Genomic DNA, 23615 nt, shown 5'->3' with positions numbered 1-23615 from the left:
GTGAATGGCAGCTGTCATCCTGCAGGCTCTGCTGCCCTCTGGTGGATGTAGCTCACAGTTACAGCATCTTCCTCTCGATCCTCCTGTGTGTGTGCACACTCTTCGGGGGGGCTCTCCACTCTCACTCTGTGAGGTTTATTGCCTCACTCCTCCCAGCACTTTGCTGGCACCTCGTCATCTCCTTCTGCAGGACGACTTAACACACATCCCTAAATCCATTACTTTTTGATCACAGGGTCTTTTTTCCATAGCGTGGCACTCGCTTCGTTTAACTTGGCAGCCATTGTGTTTGAGTGATGGATAGTTTTTTTCCGGTATGAGGTGAAATATTTGTTCTCTGTCTCTTTTGGAGAGCGTCTTAATTTTAGGGGGAGGGAGCTGTTTAAATTCCTGTGGCTGAATTCCGCCCAGACTCTTATTTAATCGCTTTTATGACCTCAGGAGGCTTCATCCCCTCATTTCTTACTTGAAATGAAATGAAATGAAATGAAATGTGTGTGTGTGTGTGTGTGTGTGTGTGTGTGTGTGTCTTACAGACTCAGAGAACAGCTACACACTGAGCTGTGGAGTGCCAGTTCAGCCTGGTAAAGCTCCTCAGAAGAGGAACACCACCACTGCCTTACCCACCTGTGCCGGTACAGTAAGCTAAGCATGATGGGAAATGTAGTTTGACTTTTTGTATTAAGAAAAATGGACAGGACAAATGAAGCTACGTCTTTCACCTGCTTTTTGCCTGTTCTACAGCTTACTAAACAGCTGGGTTAGAAATATGTTCCTTTCTGTGAGTTTCACTTTGTTCTGTTCTACTCTAGATAATGCATTTGATCCGGTGTCAAACACATCACTCCCATTGTGGCATGCCCTATGGTTCATTTTCTCAACTTAACAAAAGTATAAAAAAGATCAAAAGTGCCCATGTCAGGAAAATAAACTCTTTATACTTATGTCTGAATATAATTTATTCTGACCTCTTCCTTATTTTTATTGAATTATAATTTTAACGGCTCAACTCTTTCTTGTATATTTCTTTCATGATATCTCATTTCAACAGTTCAATCCTGTTTACTTAAATTTTATGGTTAGGAAAGTAGTGTTTATCCTCCATGTGTTATAAATAAAGTTTGTTAAAAAAAATAAAATAAAAAATAAAACTTTGTCTAGGTGCAGTTAGATTATTTTCCTTATAAAATCTCCTTCACATCTTTCCTTCACCTCAGGACGTTTTCCACTGAGGTGGAGGAGACATGGTTAGAAGGCAGATTATTTTAACTTGTGGACCTCAGCTCTGGTGTGGGCAGACATCACTGTGTGATACATGAATATGTGTGTGTGTGTTACAGACCTGCTGTGAGTTAAGAGAGGCAGCTAGTAACATTATTGCAGCAGAGTATTCTTTAATAGTAAATAAAGACCTAGTTCAGATTTAACTGTTGGCACTGCCCTGTGTCATGTTTAACAGTCTGCCATGTTTTTCTGCTGTGTAAAGACACGCTGACTCCACCTATCAAACAGAAGGCCAGGTTTAAGATCAAAGACGCCAAGTGTCACCTGAGGCCACGCAACAAGGAGAAACACAGAGAGGCATCCAGGCAGAACCTGCAAGGTAGAGAAGGTCTCACACACACTACATACACACTACACACACACACTATCTACAATCTACAGATTAACTACCAAGTAAAAAACGTCACATGATTAGAACACCTTCTGGGCCCATATTCACAAAGCATTTTATCTTACCACTACGAGCTCTCCTAAGTCACACTAAAAGTCTTACTAAGGAAAAGGGAAAACCCAAGTTAAGAGTGTGACTCTGAGACCACAGTGACTGGTTGATGAGAGATGGTCTGTGCATCACCAACATCCCACAGTAATACATAAAAAACGAATTCAAATTGAATAATAATGGATTAGGTGTTGTTTACAAAAGTAGTGCATTCTCCAAAATGCATCTGTATGATACGGTTTGTGTCGACTCAGGAGAATTTAATTTTACTATAAAAACTAACATTCAATTTACTCAATGTAAAAATAAAAAGCTCACCTGTCATAGACTAACCAATTACAGGTAACTGGCAGCCTATTAGCCATGCCCTTTTGTAGCTGTGCCTGTTGTAATGTAGATGCAGGGTCCCAGCAGTGGGTTGAGGTGTGAGGAGATTTCCACTGTCCCACACCAGGTGACATCCAGTTGGAATATGATCCTTTCAAACAGCTGATCAGGTCACTTTCCATTAATATCCATGACCTGTGTGTAGATCGTGGACACTGTACAAGAATGTCTTCAGCTGTTTTTTCCTGTTTACAAATACCTCCTCGTCTTGTGATGATGCAATAATTTTTACATACATTCCATCTCTGGCACCAATCACACAAAGTAGACTGGCCACGAAGCTGCTTTATTTCTCTATTGAACATCTAAAGGAAGGTGTATGAACAGAGACATTTATTGTTTGGTGACTAGATTGCCTTAATGAGAGATCTCCAAGTTGTCAGCAAAGTTGCATTACTCTATCTCTGTTGTCAAGTAACGCAACGTTACCAAGCGTTTAATTTCCGCACTGATTGCGTTGTTTCAGTTGGTTGGAGATGTTATTTAATCCCTCACAAACTCCACAACGATCATCATTCCCTCGTGATTGAGTCGTATCTGTTAAGTAATTCAGCATCGTTTAAGGTTTCATGGTGACATGGAATGACAGCAGCCCCTTAAGATTCTTTGTGATTTGGTCTTAGTGAGTTAGGAGTCCTCTCCACTGCTTCTAACATCTCCCAGAGTTAGGAGCTACTTTTTGCGCTAAGTGGCTTACTACTAATTACTAATTACTCTCAGTCAGACAAATGAGGAGTCCTAAAGTGAGGACTGACACGCCCATTATTTTTAGGAGTTTCTCCTAAATTGGCATGGAGCTGCTTTTAGCGTTAAGATGCTTTGTGAATACGGGCCCAGATCTTTATCTTTATCTTATGACACTACTCCTTCTCCTCCTCTTCACTCCACACTTGTGTTTTTCCACCTGGAAGGAGGACAGTTCCCCTGCACTGACAACTGCCAGGTAACGTTCGTCAACCTCAAGTGCGACTCATCCAAGAAGCGCCGGCGAGGACGCAAATCGCCTTCGAAAGAGGTTTCCCACATCACAGCTGAGTTTGAGATAGAGATGAAGGAGGAGGAAGCTTCAGGTGTGATATTTTTGTCTTACCTGTCATGTACAGTAGATCTCATGTCAATCTTTGAGATATGAATTCATACCATGTTTGCCTCAGACTCCTGTAATGTGGACTGTGTGCGGGAGAAGATGAAGCAGAAGCTGCAGAGCGCGATGCGAACGCTGAGGAAGTCCATCAACAAACAGCAGTTCTACATCCAGTTCTCTGGGACAGAGTATGAGGTGGCCCAGAAGCCGTCCAGAGTCCCAGAGGGCGTGGAGGCGTGTAGCACCGGGCAAGTCCTACAGGAGGGAAAGTGTGGTAAGTGTTTAACTCATGATGTTGTCGTGATGACAAATATCAACAAGAAGTCACAGGAAGTACTGACCTGCATTCCTCCTCCTCCTCAGTGAGCTGCGGTGTGGGGACGTTCTACAGCGGAGAGCAGGAGCAGTGTGTCCAGTGTCCTCCTGGGACGTACCAGGACACGGTGGGTCAGCTGTCCTGTGAGCCATGTCCCAGCACTGAAGGACAGGGTGTCGCAGGAGCCAAGAATGTGTCTCAGTGTGGAGGTATGTCCCCTTTTCATCATGACACCAACAGTCTTACATCATCTTACAACTGTCATCCCTCACTGAAAGAATTGATATATGTGTCATCAAAAATACAGGAGCTGGTTCAGTCCCAGTCAGAATGAAGGAATTTACAGTCCGTTAGAGAATCTTTGGTCTTTCTCCTTCTGATAATAACGAGCAGACTTTTGTTTTCCCCTTTTACTTAACGGACAAGAAACTGAGACATCTTAATTTCCATGGTGAAAATAAGTGCAATAAATCAGCCACAACATTAAAACCAGTTACCTGTTTTAATGTTGTGGCAATGTGTAAATATATTGACTGGGAATCACTTTGTGGTCATTAAAGGTCTGTGTTGTATAAAGGTAGATGTCCATGTGTAGTTTGATTATAAAGCAGGTCTAGGTTTTATATTAATACTGTGAAAGTATCACAGCCTGTTTTCAGCCTTAAAACCAGCCGTCAGGACTTCTGGAACTTGGTGATGTCACAATGAAGCAGTCTCCCTCTCAGCCACACCCCAATCCTCGCCAACCTGGACCACCATCCAACCTTGCAGGATTTGGTTTCTTTGAGTGTTTACCTGAAATCTGCTCAGAAAACAGTCAGCCAGTCAGAAGAGAGACTCAGAGCCTCCTTTCTTCTGATTGGCTCACTGACCTGTTGTTACTAGAGCTCCAGAGAGAAGCCTGAGAGAGGAGATGTAAAACTACACTGAGACGGTTTTCTGGTTCTTAAAACCATAAATATATCTTCTTATGGATCGACACTTCAAATAAGACACAGAAGAAGAGAAAAATATGGAGCTTCAAAACAGACTGAACCTGAGCTACATCCACAGGAGAGATCCACCAGTGTTAGTGTTACACAGTTACTGAGTGCACTGAGAAACATTCTGACCTTGTGTAATTGTGACCTTCAGGTCAGTGTCCAGCAGGTCATTTCTCTGCTGACGGGTTTCGTCCATGCCAGCTCTGTCCACTGGGCTCCTATCAGCCTGAACCAGGCCGAGTCCTCTGCTTCCCCTGTGGAGGAGGCCTCATGACCAAGTACGAAGGATCAGTCTCTTTCAGGGACTGTGAGGCTAAAGGTGAGGCTTTCTGTCTGTCTGTGTGTGCATGTGTGTGTTTTCTCTCTATGCTGACCGCACGGCAGCTGATACAAATGAGCTTCTAACTTTCTCTGTGAGTGATGCTGGTCATAAAATCAGGATTTTAGCAGCAGCTTGAAGTGACTGCTGGTTAACATGTAGCCTTAATGGAACACACCTCTGGATAGAAATGACCCAGAGATGAGGGAATATAAGAAACAAGAGTGAGAGTGATGGCGCTGGACTCAGGAAAGAGGAGAGAGATAAGAGAACAGAGATAGAAGAGGTCAGCGGAGGTTGTGGCAAGTAGAGATAGTGTGGCTGGGGGCTGATTGTAGGAGGGGGATTGAGAAGGATACAGAGACATGAAGTGTGGTAACAGTGATGTCTGTAGTAAAGTATTGGCAAGTGAAGACGAAATTCAGTCTCCTCTCTTTTTTATTATTTTATCTTTACTATTTTCTTAATTTTTACTTGATTGTAATATCCTACCTATTATTTCTGCTTTTACTCACTTTAATACATGTCCTCTGTTTTACTATGTTAGTATTTTATCTTTATCAGTCTATTGTTATCTTTGCTCTCCAGTCTTCAGTGTTTACTCAGTTCCTGCTGTTATTGTCTTATTTTTATTGTTATTTGTTCATTTGACTTGGTCATTTATTGTTCTGTGTGTAAATGGGTGTGTGTGTGTGTGTGTGTGTGTGTTGTGGTGGTGGTGGTGGGGGTGTATTGCTTTTATTCTGCTTTTATGTCACCTGCTTTTCGTTATATTGTTTGTACAAATAAAGATTGATTGATTGATTGATTGATTGATTGATTGATTGATTGATTGATTGATTGATTGATTGATTGATTGACTGAAGAGGACCTGGCTGAGAGGCTGGTGCACGATAAGTATAAGACATAGTGTATAAGCCATTAGTTTACAGATGTGTTTGAAACAGCAGCTTATCTGTCCACAATAAGTGCTTTCTATGTTCCAGGTATGAAACCTATCACACCTGTGTAATATATCTAGTAGATTGGCCTGTTATTAATGTGGTTCCAGACCGAGTTCCCCCTGACTTGTCCCCATCCCCCCACAGTGCACTGTGCTCCTGGACATTACTACAACTCCAGTACCCACCGCTGCATCCGCTGCCCAGCAGGAACCTACCAGTCTGAGTTCGGGCAGAACTACTGCATCACGTGTCCTGGGAACACCACCACCGACTTTGACGGTGCCACCAACGTCTCCCACTGCAAAAGTAACGCTGCTCATTACGTTCACTGTTTGTTTTCTTAAATCATTATTTCAGTCAGACTCCAGCGTCAGCTGCTGTAGTGAAAGCAGTTAAAGTGTTTGTATGATTTTGTCCTCAGACCAGCTGTGTGGAGGTGAGCTGGGAGAGTACACAGGCTACATCGAGTCCCCTAACTACCCTGGAGATTATCCGTCCAACGTGGACTGTGTCTGGACCATCAACCCACCACACAAGAGGCGGATCCTGATCGTGGTCCCAGAGATCTTCCTACCCATCGAGGATGAGTGTGGAGACGTGCTGGTCATGAGGAAGAGTGGTAATTCTACACTGAACTGATTACACAGATATATGGTCTGATTGTTGACAGTCTGATTTAGATTATCATATTTAAAGCAGGTTATTGCTGTGTTTTCAAAACACAGAAAGAGGAAGTAAAGAATTTAATCCATGAAAAAAGTAATAATAGTAATATAATATAATATAATAATAGTAAGAAAATGCAAATGTGCAAAAGAAGTATAGACAAAAGAGCAAAAATGGAAAAGTACAAAGTAGATAAACAGGAATTTAGTAGTAAATTAACAGTAATGTGTAAAAATAAGGAAAAGTGTCACGTGGGTCAACAGTAAAGTAACAGTAGTAAGAACAGGGATGTGCAGAAGTAAGTGACTTGAAGCAGTAGATTGTGGACATTATTCAGCTTGATGAGAAAGGAATTATATAACTGACTGGCCACAAGAAGGACAGACTGCCTGTGGAATTCAGTGGAGTACTACATGCAGTGGGTCCAGCTCCACCCCCAGCACTGAGCCAGCCTTCAGAATCAGTCTGTTGGTGTTAGCCTTTCTCAGGTTTCTGCCCCAGCAGAACACAGCAGAGAGAATGGTTACTGTAGAGGGCCACAGAGTTCCAGGTCCAGTCCAAGTGGACATCCCCCAAATAACAAAATTAAACTTCTGGCCCAACTTATGCCTGGGTCCTCGACCCGAGTCTGGCCCATATGCTTCCACATCTGGGCAGAGGCCAGTCGTTATCCTCCAGTATTGACTGACAGCCTTATTTTCTGTGTGTGTGCCAGAATTGGTCCAGATGTGAAAGTAGGATCTGACAATCATGCTTTATATGGGCCAGATTTGGGCCATGGAACCAGGTGTTTACTGGGCCAGCTTCCGTAGCCAGGATGCAGATAGTAGCAGTTAATAGTTATCTATTGAGCTATCTTTTGAGTTATCTATTAATAGTTATCTATCAAGCCGGAGAATGACTCAAGGTCTGATGTGGACTTGCAACAGGTATAATAAGTATAATAAGTATATTTCCCTCTTCATATTTGGGCAGATGTTTACATGTTTAGATTTTTACATCTGCCAGCTTCTACAAACAACACACAAAAACAATGATGCATTCATAATCTTCAATTATCAGCTGAAACAATGAGGCTACATAACGTTGCACCAACCCAGGACACAGGACCTTCTTCTTCTTCTTCTTCTTCTTCTTCTTTACTTTCTCGCTCTCAGATACATTTCAGAAACAAGTGTAGCAAATGTTTTCACATGGTTTTTACTGAAGCATTTTGGTTCACTTCAAAGTTTCTTTCTCTCTGCAAATAGAAAACCATTTTTTTCCTCTTGGTTTTGTTTAACTCCTCCACATTTGGGATTATAAGGGAGTTTTCAAACCTGTACGTGTTCTGGTCTGTATCAGTGGATGAGTTCTGTTCTAACATGTGTGTGCTCTTTGTCCAGCCCTGCCCACCTCCATCACCACTTATGAGACATGTCAGACTTACGAGCGGCCCATTGCCTTCACCTCCCGCTCTCGCAAGCTCTGGATCCAGTTCAAGTCCAACGAGGGCAACAGTGGCAAAGGCTTCCAGGTTCCATATGTCACCTATGACGGTGAGTCAGCTGACTGATTTTTATACCGCTATCAATCTTCACTCAACAAGAACTACGTACAGCTCTTTTCACTGTGATGTCAGCTCATGGCTGAACCTGTTGTGTTCCAGAGGACTACCAGCAGCTGATAGAGGACATAGTGAGAGACGGCAGACTTTACGCCTCTGAGAACCACCAGGAGATACTGAAGGTACTGAAGGATCATCACCAGACTTATGGTCCCGGTGTTGGATTCTCAGGACAGGGACATTGTTGTCACAAATCCTGCCCTTGTATAATTGGTTCAGTATGGTGACACTCTTTTGGTTTCCTACAGGACAAGAAGCTGATCAAGGCCTTGTTTGATGTCCTGGCCCACCCCCAGAACTACTTCAGGTACACGGCACAGGAGTCCAAAGAGATGTTTCCTCGCTCCTTCATCAAGCTGTTGCGCTCCAAAGTCACCAGGTTCTTACGGCCGTACAAATAGACAGGACCTCTCCACTGTCCTGTTACAGACCCCCATCATCCTGCGTCATTCCAAATCCAGCCCCCACCCCCTTGGTCAAATGGTTGTACCTGTTCTATGACTAGACTTCATTTCTTGTATTTGTCTTTAATCCTGTTTGTCACGTGATGCCTTTCCTCCTCTTAGACTCCTTTGAGTAGTAATACATGATGAACTGAGACCCCTCCCTCCAGTGAGTGCAGCTTTTCTATCGGGTTTGACTGATATGAGTGTTTGAAGGCCAGTATTCATAGTTTTATAAAGTAGCAGAAGACACTTGACATATTCTATGTGTATATATTGTTTCTTTAAATCTAAGCATTTTATACCAAACAGGTACAAGTATTAAGTGTTTTTCTCAGTTTGGTACAATTTATCAGCTCACCCCATCTATATGCCTCATCAATAAGGGAGCAACATTTGGAAACACTGGTGGCATTTGTTCTAACTGAATATTACAGTAAATACTGAGTTGACCATGTTAGAACAAAATCAAAAATATATGAAATCAGACTGTCATGTTTTTCAAAAGTCAAGTTTGGTCAAATTTGAACACACATGTTGCTACGTTAAGATAGCACTAATGCTAGCTGTTTCTCCCTCTTTCCAGTCTTTAGCTGTGTCTCAATTCAGGGACCACATCTTTCATAAGACACGTAGCTGTTGTAGACCAGGAAGGCCGAACCGAAATGAAATGGTCTAGTCTAAGGAGAACTTCTGCTTTGCTCGCGCTTACTGTTCTGTCCCAAAGTGCGGCTCCTGTCACCTAGCAAGCTTGACAACATGTAACTATTTTTTTTTTACAAAAACTTTTAAGGCCCTTGGTTTTAACAGTTTAACTGTTAGCTGTTGAACTGAGCTTAAACCCAATAATTACATTTAACAGTGTAATCCTCAGGCTCTCTTTCTGCATACGCGCAATGAATTTTGGGATAGGTTGGGCCACGAAGGATCCATCTGTTGGGGCCTTCATTGTCCAGAAAAAGAAGGACGCATTTGAGGGAGCCTTTGAAATGGGACAGTCTAGTCGCGCTGCTGTGACGCAGTCGGAGGATGTGGCCCCTGAATTGGGCCACAACTTTTATGCTTTTATGCTAAGTTAGTCCAACAGTCCCCTGGCTCTAGCCTCATATTTTGAGTGTGGTATTGATCTAAACCTTGGCAAGAAAGCAAATTTCCCAAAATGTTGAACTGCTCCTTTAATAATTGTACATTATTAATCTGCAAAGCATAAAAAACTCCTGATTATGAATTCTTAAAGTCATAAAAGTCTGTGTTATCATAAAGTGGAACCTCCAGTATTTAATAAAAGGCCAGTATCAGCAAACCCACATGTCGGTCAAACCCTGCGCCTGCACAACATATCCCGTATCTTCTTTTCTCCTGCACCTTCTCTAACAGCTCCACACTCTTCTCTTTCCTTTGTCCGCCTCTCTCATGTTGTTTTGCCCTGCTTTGTTTTCTGTGTCTTTGTTTTGTTTTTGTAATATTTATACTGAACATGTCAGAACTTGCAGAAGCCCACATCACAGATGTAAGACGTGTGCATTTGTGTGGACACACACACAGGTGTACACGCCTACACAGAGTGAATGGACGTATCCTGAGTTAAATGACTTCATTGGTCCCGATGTGCACGAGACACAGATGAGAAAACAATGGGTGCACTTAAAACACATTTTAACATGGAAAATAAATTGAAAGAGATGTTAAAGTGAGGAAATCTAAACCTGAGTGGGTGAATCAGAAAGTCTATATTGTAATTTTTTAAATAAAAAAAGATATATAACAAGATGAGATAAACTACCTGAAGGTAACAGATTGTTACTTTAGAGAGAAATGTTTGTGATGTAACTAGTATTTGGAACTTTAATTGCACTTGAATTTTGTATGTTAAACCTTTTTTTGTGTTGTTTTGAAATGTGCCACATGTGGCGGCGATGAGAGAGAAGGACAACCGTCTCCTGTCGTTGCTCCCACTCTGTAGCTCACAGTTATCCCCAGTATCTCTCACAGCATCAACATCTCAGAGCCTGAGACTGTATGTTAAAGTAAAGCACACAGAGAAAAGACTTTGTAATGTTACATCACTCACACCTGCCACCACCACTATAGTTAGTCAGTGTTTTCACTGCTTCATCCCTCCAACGTGTCCTACAGGTGCCAGAGAGAAGAAGCACCGCCATAATAAAGACTTCTTGTATGATGGCACTACATACACATAGTACTACTACAGTATATACCTGTCTCTACAACACTAATATCTGCATTCACCAAGATGCACTCTCTTTCCATTAAACAGGAAGTATAGTGTGTATACTATACTTTTCTTTTATAACCCAACTAAATGTTTTGTGTCATTCCCACTGGTACCAACATGTCTATGAAATCCTGAACTGCATATCGAAGATGGACTCTATATCTACAGTGTGATTGGAGTTGTGAAACAGTGACTTGAGTGTTGGTCTGGAGGTCACAGTCTGTGTGTGTGTAACACTCGCAGCTTCAACTGTAACTTTATCTGTGTGTTGTGTTGTGCATAAAGAAGCTAGCCTCCCCTGACAAAAGATAAACATGCCTATGTAATATCTCTTATTAGTGTTAATGCTTCTCTAGTTACTAAAGTCAACATGATTCATGGAGAGAGAAAGTGTCTGTTCTTTGTGCTGGGCACGAGGACCATTAGGAGTTTCAGTGTCAGTGTCAGTGCTGATTCACTCATCAAAGCCACTGGTTCTGGATGAAATCACCATCCTGGACATTTTGTATATTATGGCTCAAAGTACAGGTCTTTGTATTTCCTCCAGACAGGCAATCACGTCAGTTCATTTCAGAGCATTGTGGAAATCAATTTTTGGAGATAAATAATCTATCACAGTGAACAACTGGTTGTTTAATTTATATAGAAGTTATCATAGCTGTGTATGTGTGTGTGGTATTGATGGGATTGTTTTCAGAACTGACTAAATCAAGCCTATAGCCAAAAAAAAAATCTCACCTCAAGGTCCATTTAGTAGCTGTTCTGGTGCTTTAAGTCATATCACACAGTCTTCATCAGCAGAGGGAATTTGCTAAGCTGAATGGAGTGAATGATGAAAATGTTAAAATTAGCATTTTCGTTGGCACAACTTCTCATCCATATTGACATCAACATTCATAACAAAACTGCTGGGGAACTTTCTGTCATCTCACATGATCTTCATCAGTAGATGAAGTCTCTGAGGTCCTTTAAGTGCTTGGGAAAGGTGCAGATTTGCCAATTCCAGGAAAGCTGGCTTTAACTCCATTAGCAGATGAAGATCATGTGAGATGGTTGAAAGCCCCACAACAGCTACTAAACGGTTTTTGTAGTCAGATTTTGTAATAAACTGCAGTGCAAGACATAGAAAAGCACCATTGTGTCTCAGAGCAGTGTTGCTGTGTTGCTTGTATTATTTAGGTAAAACACATTTTGACATCACAGCAGCTGCTAGTTACCAAGCCATCTCCAAAATTAAATGATTGCTAATTGTCTAGATTTGATGATCCAACAAATCTAGAATACAAAATATGGAAATAAAAGCAACTAAACATCATTAGTGTTGGATTTTTCAGATCTTTGCTCTTTGATTTTCATACTGGTCTGAAATGAAAGCAGTGGATAGAAGGTGGTAAACCAATCAAAGATCTTTGGTAAACGTTCTGCTGTCACATGAAGGCAAAACCACAGTCCAGTCCTTCAGAGCACTGAGCTGGTCATACTCCAGGATTTTATTTCAAAATAGGATTTTAGCAGTTGAGGGAAATTTTATTGGCAGTGGCTGATAATCACCCCTTAAAACAGATATACTCTTTATCGTACCACCACGTCCGTCAGATAATTTCCCAAAATAAAAGCATACTGTTGTTAGGTGTTGTTCCAGGCCTTACCAAGTAGCTGCCACGCAGACATATTATGGCATGGCCTACTTCCTGTTTGAAGTGGGCACTGTTCACTATGAGTGTTATGAAAAAAAGGACATGAAATGCTCAGAAATTTATAATTGACAGTTTTTTTCCTGAGAATGTATTCTGTTGTGAATGGATGAGTGTATGTGGTGTGTGTGTGATATTCTGAGAGTGAATGTGTGAGCAGCAAGTGTGTGTTTCTGCGTGTGTGTTTTATGAATGTGTGTGTTTGTGTGTGTGAGTGAGTTTTGGTGCCGGGCGTCTGTGATTGAGAAAGAGACTGTGTATGTGTGTACTTTAGTCTATTTTGTAGAGGAATAATTTTAACGTTTGTGTTAGTTGGTTGTACCCAAAGAAATAAACTGTAACGCAGTGTTGTGCCATTGTTTGGTCCATGAAACTCTAGTACTGAACAAATTAAATGAAACAGTAGCAGAAAACAGACTCATGTTGTGTCTTCTGTGCATCCATGTGGCGTCTTCTTGTCAACAGTGAACAGCTTCTATCTGCTCATTATATCTCTGATATCTCTTTCCACACAACTGACCCCAAGTAAGGGAGAGTGGGTTAAGATGAGCCATTTTTTACTACGTAGTCCTCAAAACTAGGGAATCATCCGGACAAAATGTGAATAGAGACTACCTTAGGCCATTGGCAGGAAGATGCCAATGAAACGTGTACAACCAAACGCGTCCATTGGCAATCCAAAGTTCTTGGAATTTGACACCCAGTTGTGTCTAATGGACAATTGCTCTAGGTGGTGGTAGTGTTTTTTGTCCATAAGGAAGAAGTTTTGTCCAGTTCAAAAGGCTGCCAATTGGACTTAAACCTTTACTAATGTCAATTCAAAGGAGTTATTGTCCACTTCATGCCAATAGCCATTTTTGTCACCAATGACGATTTTTCTAGCCAGAAATGTCCAGAAATAGACTTGCAAACAAAAAACTGATTGCTCCCATACCGTCCGAAATTGTCCACAGACCTTTTCTGGTCCACGTCGTCCAATAGGGCCCACCTTTTAGGGGTCAGGAAGGGGTCCACAATGGTGACTGCCAGTCAAGTTGACAGGTCTGTTTGACAACAACAGTCCAAATTTATCTCAGGTTGGTGGGGCAACTGGACTACCGATGGTTTGACACATCCCTGGGCTGTAGTTCGAACTTGTTGGCTCCAAATGGCATCATTCTTGATTAATTAGCTTTCCAATTTCCCCAGCAATTCACACTCAACAGGTAATTATAGTGGACAAAAGTTGACAGTCCAATTCAAATACCTTACCATTGGGGCTAAGGTATTTGAAGTGGACAGTCTAATTTAAATACCTTACCTTCAAGGTTCATGAGGTGAAAAATTCAAGTTGCTCTGATTTGTTTGGAACTCAGCACATCGAAAGCTCTTCCACCAGGAATGAATACCCCCAAATATCATCCTCCTAAAGTAAATGGTTTTGGAGGTATGGCCTTTCAAATGCCATTGTTAAATCATTGCCAGTGGACAGATTGACCTTTTGGACCTTTCAACAAATTAAGCCCATATTTTTGGTTCTGAAATGAGTTTCAACTCCAAAATCGCACCAGACAATCTATGCAACCTCCTGAATTGTGTAAATTTGGCTATGGTGCTGGGGAAAGGAGTTAGCCCTAGAAATGCACCCAGAAATTCTGTCCATAAAAGTTATGAACAGAACCGGTGACAAAGGCCAGCCCTGGCGGAGTCCAACCTTCACCGGGAACAGGTCCGACTTACTGCCGGCTATGCGAACCAGACTCACACTCCTTTGGTACAGGGACTTAATGGCCGCTAACAAAGGGCCATCCACCCCATACTCCCGGAGCACCCCCCACAGGGAGCCCCTGGGAACACGGTCGTAAGCTTTCTCCAAATCCACAAAACACAGGTGGACTGGATTGGCAAACTCCCATGCTCCCTCCAGCACCCTAGTGAGGGTGAAGAGCTGGTCCACAGTTCGACGCCCAGGACGAAAACCACATTGCTCCTCCTCGATCTGAGGTTCAACTATCAACCAGACCCTCTTTTCCAGTACCCTGTGAAGGATATAATATGCTTACTTAATTTTATACTGTATAAGTTTGTGTAATGAAAGTATGAATCAGCCTTAAGCTGATAAAAGTGTTTGGGATGAAACTTGTAATCTTCTGATAAGTTTGGGATTGCGACATATGCTGCAGGAAGGGTGAGAACATAATGTACAGGGGAAGCAGAGGACAAGATAGGATCTCATCAACCCCCGGGGCTCCGCCACCACGCAGTTGTTTCACTAACTCGGTGACTTCTGCCCTGGAGATTAGACCATCCATCCCCAGGTCTCGTGACTCTGTTTCCTCCACGGAATTCGTGTTGGTGGGATTGAGAAGCTCCTCAAAGTATTCCTTCCACCGTCCAACTATATCTACAGGCCAACCACGCCCTGTAGGCCTCCTTCAGCCTGACGGCTTCCCCCACCTCTGGTGTCCACCAGCAGGTTCGGGCAAGGCTGGTGGCAAAGGAAATGTAGGGAATTGACTTCTTACAAAGTTCTGCACTCGAAGATAGCGGTAGTGATGTATACATGGGAGATCATATGTTAACATTAGAGAATTGAAAGTAGCAAAACTATTGTCAAGAAAAAGATCCTGAAAGCAAGTAATGCCTTTCCTTTTCCATAGGGAAAAGGCATACTCGGAAAAGGAAGGGGGAAACAAGTGGCTAAAAGTGGCAATTTGAATTGTCGCCTAAACTGATACCAAATTTTAAGGGAGGCTAAGACAACAGGATTTTTGGTGAAATATGAATAGGATAGGAAGAACACAGGAGGGCAGGTATGAAAGATGATTTACATGATTTAGTTGCGATTGAACACCAGGGAGTGACAATCGAGGAATACAAAAACATAAGATTCTGAATATTAGCTGCCCAGTAATAATATAGAAAATTTGGAAGTGCATGGCCTCAACTCAGTTTGTGTTTTTTTTTTTTAAATAATTTTACTGATTCAAGGTTGTTTACCTGCCCAGATGAACATCGAATCAATTTGTTTAGCAATCGAAAGAATGATTTTGGTAGGAATAGAAACTTGGGGAGAATGGTCATTTTTATCGTGTTCATTCTGCCAGTGAGAGTTAGGGGTAAATTATGCCATCTCTGAAAATCAGAGATTTTTTAATTTGAGATAGTCAGGGAACAAAGTTAGCTGAGTAAAGGGCAGAGTGAGTATGAGTAATGTTTACCCCAAGATATTTAAATCCTGAGTGAGAGAGTTGAAAAGGTAAAACTAGGTGTTGCAGATTTAGCGCAGAGGTGTTAACTGGGAAGCATTCACTTTTTTGATCATTTAGCTTGTACCCAGAAAAAGAACCACATTCATCTAAAATAGAGATTATAATTGAAATAGGTGATGCCAGGTTTGTAACATAAAGTAAGAGGTCATCTGCGAAAAACGACACATGGTTTTCTGTGCCCTCTCTGCGAATACCTTGAAATAGGAGAGAAGAGCGTAACTTGATTGAAAGGCGCTCAACTGCCAGACCAAACAGTATATATGAATAAAATTAAATGGGTATACAAAAACTACAATAAAATATTTACACTATTTACAACTATATACAATGAAGATTGCCATGGCCAACCTTCAGTCCCTTTTACTTTTCTTTTTCGCTGTCTTCTGTTTCTTAGCTCAGCCCTCTTGGTCCTTGCTTAAACGGTTTGGGCCAGGTTTAACTCCACTGGACTGAGGTTGACCATGACCCTTTGGAACCTCTCCTCCCTGACATTCCTGGGGTCTGGTGAGAAAACATAAAAACACAATTAGTTTCCTGGTAGCAAAAATGTACAGGCTTCGGTACTACAAAGGCATCTGGCACTTCTTTGTTGGTCCTGGGTGCAAGCCCAAAATAACAGTTCAAAAGCTCAAAAAGTTGCCAGGTTTCCCTTATGTCAATTCTGACATTTGGGTAATTTCTCTGAAAATTCATATGTTTTCATAAAGCTAGAAAGTTGCAACCTTTCCCACGTGTATGTTGGTGTTGCCTTGAACAGCTGACATGAATTTGGTGCTCCTGGGTGTATGTTAAAGGTCCAAAATAACAGTTCAAAGGTCAAAAAGTCACCAGGTTCCCTCAAGTCAACTTTGACATTTGGGAACACTAGACAGTTTCAATGTCATATTTTCTCATATTAAAGAAGGTATAAGAAGCCCCAGATTTTGCACAAATATGTGGGAAATTCCTTGGAAATTGCACTACACACCTTATTTTTACCCCTTATATAGCACATTTGTCAGAACCAGGCACACAAGGTATGGACTTAAAGATGCACGACTCGCCACCACAAGAAGAGTTGTGCAAAACAGTTTATAGTAAAGAGCAGGCAGAGGTATCCAAAGAATGTCAGGCAAAACTCTGACCTGGTGTTCTTGACCCAGCTGCCTGTTTTTTCAAGTCAAACAGTCACAAAGAAACATGAAGGGGATGGCTGGAACAGTCACACAGGGGTAAAGATGATTTATCAAGAGAGTCAGGGAGAGGAGTGTACCTATATCTAGGAGAAACAAAGGGGCACAGGTGGAACTGGTTGGGTAATTAACTCAGCTGAGGCAGGGCAGGTAATCACAGAGACAACATGTCCTAATTTCTATAGACCCTTTGCTTTCCTATCTTCTTTCAGGAGCATACTTTGGGAGTGGAACAAAGTCAGAAATAGTCAGCATCAACTCTTATACAACATATTTTAATTTCAGAGCTTTTACTTGATAGCTTTTGACATTTGGGAACACTGACACCCCATTCTAATGTAAGCAAAGTGTCAAAATATGGACTTTTTTGCAAAATGACTAAGTCTGAATTTTGACATTTAACTGTCATGTTTTGCCATGGCAGACACTTTTTGTTAGTTTTATTTTTGACTTTTTGCACTTCCTGGTTTTTTTGTTATTGGTTTCCATGTGTGTCAGTGTTTTTGCTTCCTGTCTTGGTCCTGTGTCTGTGGTGATTGTCTGCCCCACCCTAATGTGTTTCACCTGTGTGCAATCACCTCTGCCTCCTGTGTCTATATAGTCTTTGTGCTCCCGTTCGTCTGTTTAGTTCTGGGTTTGTTCACGTCCTATTGTCTTCATTTCTGTCCATGTCACGTTCACGTCTGGAAATAAATAAACCTGCCTGCACCGTCTCCCAAAAGTTGACTGTATTTGGGTCCAACTTACCTCGCAAACCTCGTGACATTAACATACATTTGAATGGGGCCTCAGTGTTTCCAACTGTCACTCAACCCTCCATCAGGCTGGACCCATGTTACGCAGACATTTGAGTCTGGGAAAAACCCAGAGTTTGAAATTTGACAATTAGCATGCATTTGAATGGGGTCCGAGTGTTCCCAAATGGACCCAGAAAAACAAGGCTGAACTATTGATCAATGTCATTTCACTGGGTTTAGTGAAGGCTAGAAAGCTGAAACCTTTTCCAATTGTATACTGGTGTTGCACCGAACAGCTGATATGAATTTGTTGGTGCTGGGTGCATGTTAAGGGCCCAAAATAACAGTTCAACGTTCAGAGTTGCCAGGTTTCCCTTGTCAACTCTTACATTTGGTTGATTTCACTGAAAATTCATATGTTTTCATAAAGCTAGAAAGTTGCAACCTTTACCACTTGCCCTGGACAGCTGACATGAATTCTCCAGTTGGTGTGTAATCTGACTGAGATAGCAAACAAGTAAAGGTGGGGTCTGTTGGTAGCAACATTAAAGTTCCTATCATTTGCTCATCACCAGAAAAAACAAAACAGAAATACCAAAAACAAAAACCAAAAACAATTAAAGAAGTTTTTGGAAAATGTTTTTAAAGATCATTCTGTTTAAAAGTCATTTTTTATATTTTCTTTTTTTTTTTTTATAATCATACTTTTTCACCAGAACTGTACTGTTTTACAAATGACTGGGCGGCCCACAGGTTGGGAATCACTGGCCTAGACCACTCTGCAACAAGCTACCTGCTTTTCCAGGAAAAATGGACCTTTGCCAATAAAGCCACTCAATGCAGATGAAGATTAAAATAGGTTGGCGTGCATTTGAGAAGACGTGCAATCCAAAAACATTGACAATATTAGTTACATTGATACCATATTACACTGGCTACTTCAGAGAAAATCTCATTAAAATAAGATTACTTGAAAAATATTTGGAACATGGTGACAACAGTTAAATGGATTGTTTTTTCATCCACGTACATAGCATTTCTCTCTGATGGTCTAGTGGCTAAGACTAGGGAGCTGATAACTTTTTTGGAATCTCTTGAATTGGGCAGAATACCAAATTGGTAAAACGTTGTGTCCCATTCCAAATTGGGAAATAGGTGGGAATACCCAGTTTACAATTGTACTTTTGGAATTAAAATAACTACCAGGGGGTGTAAAACAAAAATGTAATGAATCTCTAGAAATTGAAGAAGATTCACCAATTGGAATGGAAGATTCAAATCATAAGTAACCAATCAGAAAATTATTCCACATGTGATATCTATTCCAGAGATGACATATATTTGCATAATCCTAATTCCAAAATCTGAATCCAAAAAGACAGTCCTAAACCTCCAAAGACCAAATCCCAAATTTCGAGAATACGGTCTAATTTATGACCAGTGTAGCGTTAAGACATATTTCAGGATTTACTCTCGTTGAAATGGGGCACCAGTCCTCTAGGAGGACAACAATGAATTACTTCATTGCCAAATTTATCAATCTCATATCGGAAGCCATGACTTCTCAATTCAATGGATCTCCAGTCTCTACGTCAAGGACAACAACTGGGTGTAAATAAAGGAGTTTATTTAACTAAACTACTATCTACAGAGTAAATGCAAGGTGTAATAATCATAAAGATGAAAATAATAAGGAAATGAGTGGAACAGACACAGACGGACCAGGATTCACACCTTAGTGTTAATCAGTCCTTTTGTTGTTACTTGTCCTATACAAGAAACAACCAAATATAATTAGACAGAGTCTCATTGTTACCATATCGTTTAGGCCTGACTTTTTGTCTGACTGGCCTTGAACTTCTTGTTGAACATTCAGATTGTCCTGGAGCAGCATCACAGCTCTCTGCACTTTCTGATGTTCCTGGGACATGTCTGAAATCAATGTCTTTAAATCCTTTTCCAGGCCTGTTAATGGTAAGGTCGCCTGTGACATCATCAGAATTCTGTATATGATTATCAGTTTCACCCATGTCCTGAACCATCCCCTCTGGCTCTGGTGAAACCTCAACATCTCCATCGTGTAAAGACAAGGCTTCTTCAACAGGTGCTTTGACACAATGAGACAAATGGTACCAAGTAGGAGACCCTTTAACCTGAACAGCTGTTCCCGTACTGCGAACAACTTCGAATGGTCCTTCACGGCGTTCGTTATACCACTTTCTTCTAAAGACCTTTACAAACACCTTGTCTCCAGGTTGCACCGTACTCCTTTTTTGTTCGAGTGTCTCCTGCACCTCTTCTTGTCTCTGCCTGTCAGAAACATACATGGATATCCTTTTATGAAGAGCAGCCATATATGTTACATACGCTCGCATTTTGTCTTCTAAAAGGGCTAAACTAGGACCCTTTCCACTTGTACGTAAGCAAGGTGTTGGCATCTGTCTCCCTGTTACCAACTCATGAGGAGTCATATGTAAATCACGCAACTCACTGGAGCGGCATACCATTAATGCTAATGGAAGCGCTGCTATCCAATTTAAACCCGTGTGTTGGCAAATTTTAACAATGCGGTTCTTTAAAACACCATTCATTTTTTCACAAATTCCTTGGCTTTGTGGATGATAAACTGATCCAAGGCGCTGTTTAATTCCCAATTTCTGGAGAATTAGTTTCACAGTTTTATCAACAAACTCTTTACCATTATCAGATGATATTCTATCAGGAAGTCCCCATCTACAAATGACCTCCCTACACAGAAACTTGGCAACCGACTGAGCGTCTTTATGTTTAGTTGGACAGGCCTCTGGCCATCTTGAAAATCTGTCGACGACAACCAGCATATACCTTTTTCCTTCTACTGGTTTTATCATATCAACAAAATCAATTACCAACTCACGCATTGGACCCCTTGGTGTTGGGATATAGCCTGGTGGAACTGCCACACCTTTCCGAACATTATTTTTCAAACAGATAGTACATCTACCTATAACATGATCAATCTGTTCTAAAAGGTATGGTGCCCAAAATCCGTACTCTTTAATGATCTTTCTCCTAACCTCCCCCCTTGCAACATGGGCTAACCCATGTGCCTCTTGGATCATTAATCCGAGCAGATCCGGAGGTGCTATGATCAATCCCTCATGGTTTCTCCAAATACCAGTAGAATCCTGAATGGCACCACGATCCACCCACAGCTGTTTATCAATTTCAGAAACTGCTTCCTGCATCAGAATCACATCAGCAAGTGTAATTTTGTCTTCTAAGTCAACTTCATGTGTGACTAAAAGAACTTTACCCAATTTGTTCGCGCCCGTCACTGCTTTTGCAGCATCATCAGCCGCTTTATTACCCTGAGTGACCCTGGACGTGTCCAATTTATGTGCTGCACATTTTGCTATTGCTATTTCTTTAGGTTTCATCATAGCATGCAAAAGTTCCATGATCTGAGCATGATGTTGTATTGGAGAACCATCAGTTTTCTTAAACTCTCGGTTTTTCCACACTGCTCCAAACAGATGACACACATTGTGAGCGTATGCAGAATCTGTGTAGATTGTCACACGCTTCCCTTCAGCTAACAAGCATGCTTCAGTCAATCCCACAAGTTCAGCAAGCTGTGCTGACGCGGGTTGTGGTACCATTCCTGTTTTCTCTACTACAAACCCTGTACCCTGGGCCTTCACTACAGCATAACCTGCACTCAATTTGTCCCCTACACGGTAACAAGAACCATCAGTCCAATATTCTAGATCTGCCTCCCGCAGTGGGAGGGCTTGCAAATCTGACCTCAACCTTGAATATTTTTCTGCTTCCTTAATACAATCATGTGGTTCTCCATCCTCTGCAGTTGGCAAATTTTCAGCCGGATTTACTGTAACACATCTTGCCACCGTAACATCTTCCTGCTCTAATAACCTATGATAATCCCTAAGCCTAGGCATTGTTAACGTATACTTGCCATAGTTTAAAAGATTCCTAAGGCTGTGGTGAGTAAGAATTGTTACTGGGTATCCCATCGTAACAGATGATGCTTTATCATACATCAGAGAAACGGCCACCATTGCTCTGTAGCACAGAGGCAGTCCTAGCTCTACGTCAGAATAGGCAGTGGAGTAGTATGAAATGGGTTGAGGACTCATTCCTGTACCTGTTGGCTGACAAAGAACTGCGCATGCATATTTACCCCCAGTTGAATTAGACACATACAACAGAAAATTCTTAGAGTAATCTGGAAGTGCTAGTGCTGGGGCCTCCTGTAATCTTTGTTTAATCGTTTCAAAGGCCAAAAGGCCTTCCTGTGTCCATAAAAGATTACAATTAAGTTGAGCATTCCCAGTCTCTTTGATCATAGCTCTCAAGGGCCCTGTTAAACTAGCATAATCTTCAATCCATGCTGAAGAATAGCCAGTGATACCAAGAAAAGTCATCATTTCCCTAACTGTTCTAGGTTTAGGAGCCTTTCGAACAGCCTCTAAATGGTTATCAGAAATACGTCTGTGTCCCTGTGTTATTGTCTGACCCAAATATACTACCTTCTCCTGACAATACTGCAGTTTTTTCTGTGAGACCTTGTGACCATTTTCTGCCAATATTTGTAATACTTTAATGGAATCCTCATGACATGTCATCTCATCCAATGAACAGATTATAATATCATCCACATATTGTACCACCGTACTTTTTACTTTTTGTTCTATCCCCACAAGATCATCTTTCAATACTTTATTGAAAATATGAGGACTATGTTTAAATCCTTGTGGCAATCTTGTGTACTCATAGAACTGCCCCTTATATGTGAATCCAAACAGACCCTGACTTTCAACACTAAGTGGAACACTAAAAAATGCACCACATAAGTCTAAGACTGTAAAGCATTTTGCATCTGGTGGAATTTGAGCTAGTAAAGTATGTGGATCTGGCACTTCTGCTGGCAAATCAGCTACTACCTCATTTACGAATCTCAAATCATGTACCATGCGATAAGAGTCATCTGGCTTTTTCACAGGCAACAATGGTGTATTACTTTGAGGATTCTGAGTTTTCTTTAAAACATTTGCTTTTAAAAGACCTTCGATTTGTGATCCAATTCCTTGAATGGCTTCCTCTTTTAATGGATATTGATTTTTCCATGGTGGTCTTGTACCCGGCCTAAGTTGTACGGTCACAGGTTGAGCAGATTTTACAAGTCCAATATCTGTACTATGACGAGACCACAAACATTCAGGCACTTGCTGTAACATCTCCTCTTTCAAAGTGTCTGTGTCCACCTTAGCACTACAAATTACTTCATGTGTCATTTGAACAGCTTGAGGTTGGCCATATCCTTGAGCAGAAATCATAATTTTAAGAAATTGCTGATCTTCACTCCTCCAAATAGATAGATTTTCATCTATTGGCACAAAAACAGCTTTCCCTGCTTTCACCATCATTTCTCCTATCTGCTTCTGCTCATATTCTTCAGACACATACAAAGTCACATGTGGCAAACTCTCTCTGATATTATGTTCTCTGTCCACATAATCATTCATGTCAGTCCTCATGGCTGCTCCTTGTGGCCCCAGAATTATGCAACTTGAGGTGAGTTCAACCAATCTGCAGAATCTGATTGGGTAGCATTCTTAAAATATTTTAATGTACAATGCAATGGATATTCTGGAAGCTTTGCATCAGGCATGTTTGCCACAATAAACTTCTCCCACAACTTGACAGGTTCTAAAAATTCAGCACTAAGATTTCCAATCCAAAACACTGAAGAGGCTTCAACTTCTGTTGTCATCACTAATTGCCGAGCAATATCACTTGGCATTTCTATCAGACAACCGTCTGATGTACACTTTATTGTACAGTTTAGTTTACATAAAGCATCTCTTCCCAAAAGTGCAATTGGTGTGTGTTCTGATACAAGTATAGGCATTGTAGTTTTTTGATCTTTGTAACGGAGCTCGATTGGTTCTGTAAGAGGTACCAGCTGTTTTATTCCCTCAAACCCGATTGTCCGTATTAATTGACCAGACATGGGGAGGTGCATAGCATCTTCAGGCCGAATACAAG

At 41.3% G+C, this 23615-nt stretch overlaps 1 protein-coding gene across 3 annotated transcripts in view; it reads left to right on the top strand.

Annotated features, from left to right (window-relative positions):
* scube1 (signal peptide, CUB domain, EGF-like 1) overlaps positions 1 to 12821 on the top strand; it is a 111101-nt gene extending 98280 nt beyond the window's left edge. For all 3 annotated transcript variants that reach the window (XM_056367876.1, XM_056367875.1, XM_056367874.1), the window contains 11 exons: positions 537 to 635; positions 1487 to 1603; positions 3025 to 3183; positions 3268 to 3471; positions 3561 to 3722; positions 4648 to 4815; positions 5904 to 6065; positions 6181 to 6378; positions 7811 to 7963; positions 8074 to 8153; positions 8280 to 12821. In XM_056367876.1, the coding sequence (XP_056223851.1) occupies positions 537 to 635; positions 1487 to 1603; positions 3025 to 3183; positions 3268 to 3471; positions 3561 to 3722; positions 4648 to 4815; positions 5904 to 6065; positions 6181 to 6378; positions 7811 to 7963; positions 8074 to 8153; positions 8280 to 8432 (1655 nt within the window). In that variant the 3' untranslated portion in view covers positions 8433 to 12821. The remainder of the gene's footprint in view (positions 1 to 536; positions 636 to 1486; positions 1604 to 3024; positions 3184 to 3267; positions 3472 to 3560; positions 3723 to 4647; positions 4816 to 5903; positions 6066 to 6180; positions 6379 to 7810; positions 7964 to 8073; positions 8154 to 8279) is intronic.
* The last annotated feature ends 10794 nt before the right edge of the window (positions 12822 to 23615 follow it).

Source organism: Seriola aureovittata, chromosome 22 (assembly GCF_021018895.1).
Source record: "Seriola aureovittata isolate HTS-2021-v1 ecotype China chromosome 22, ASM2101889v1, whole genome shotgun sequence".
NCBI classification, from domain to species: Eukaryota; Metazoa; Chordata; class Actinopteri; order Carangiformes; family Carangidae; genus Seriola; species Seriola aureovittata.
This window is presented reverse-complemented; position numbering and strand designations above follow the sequence as displayed.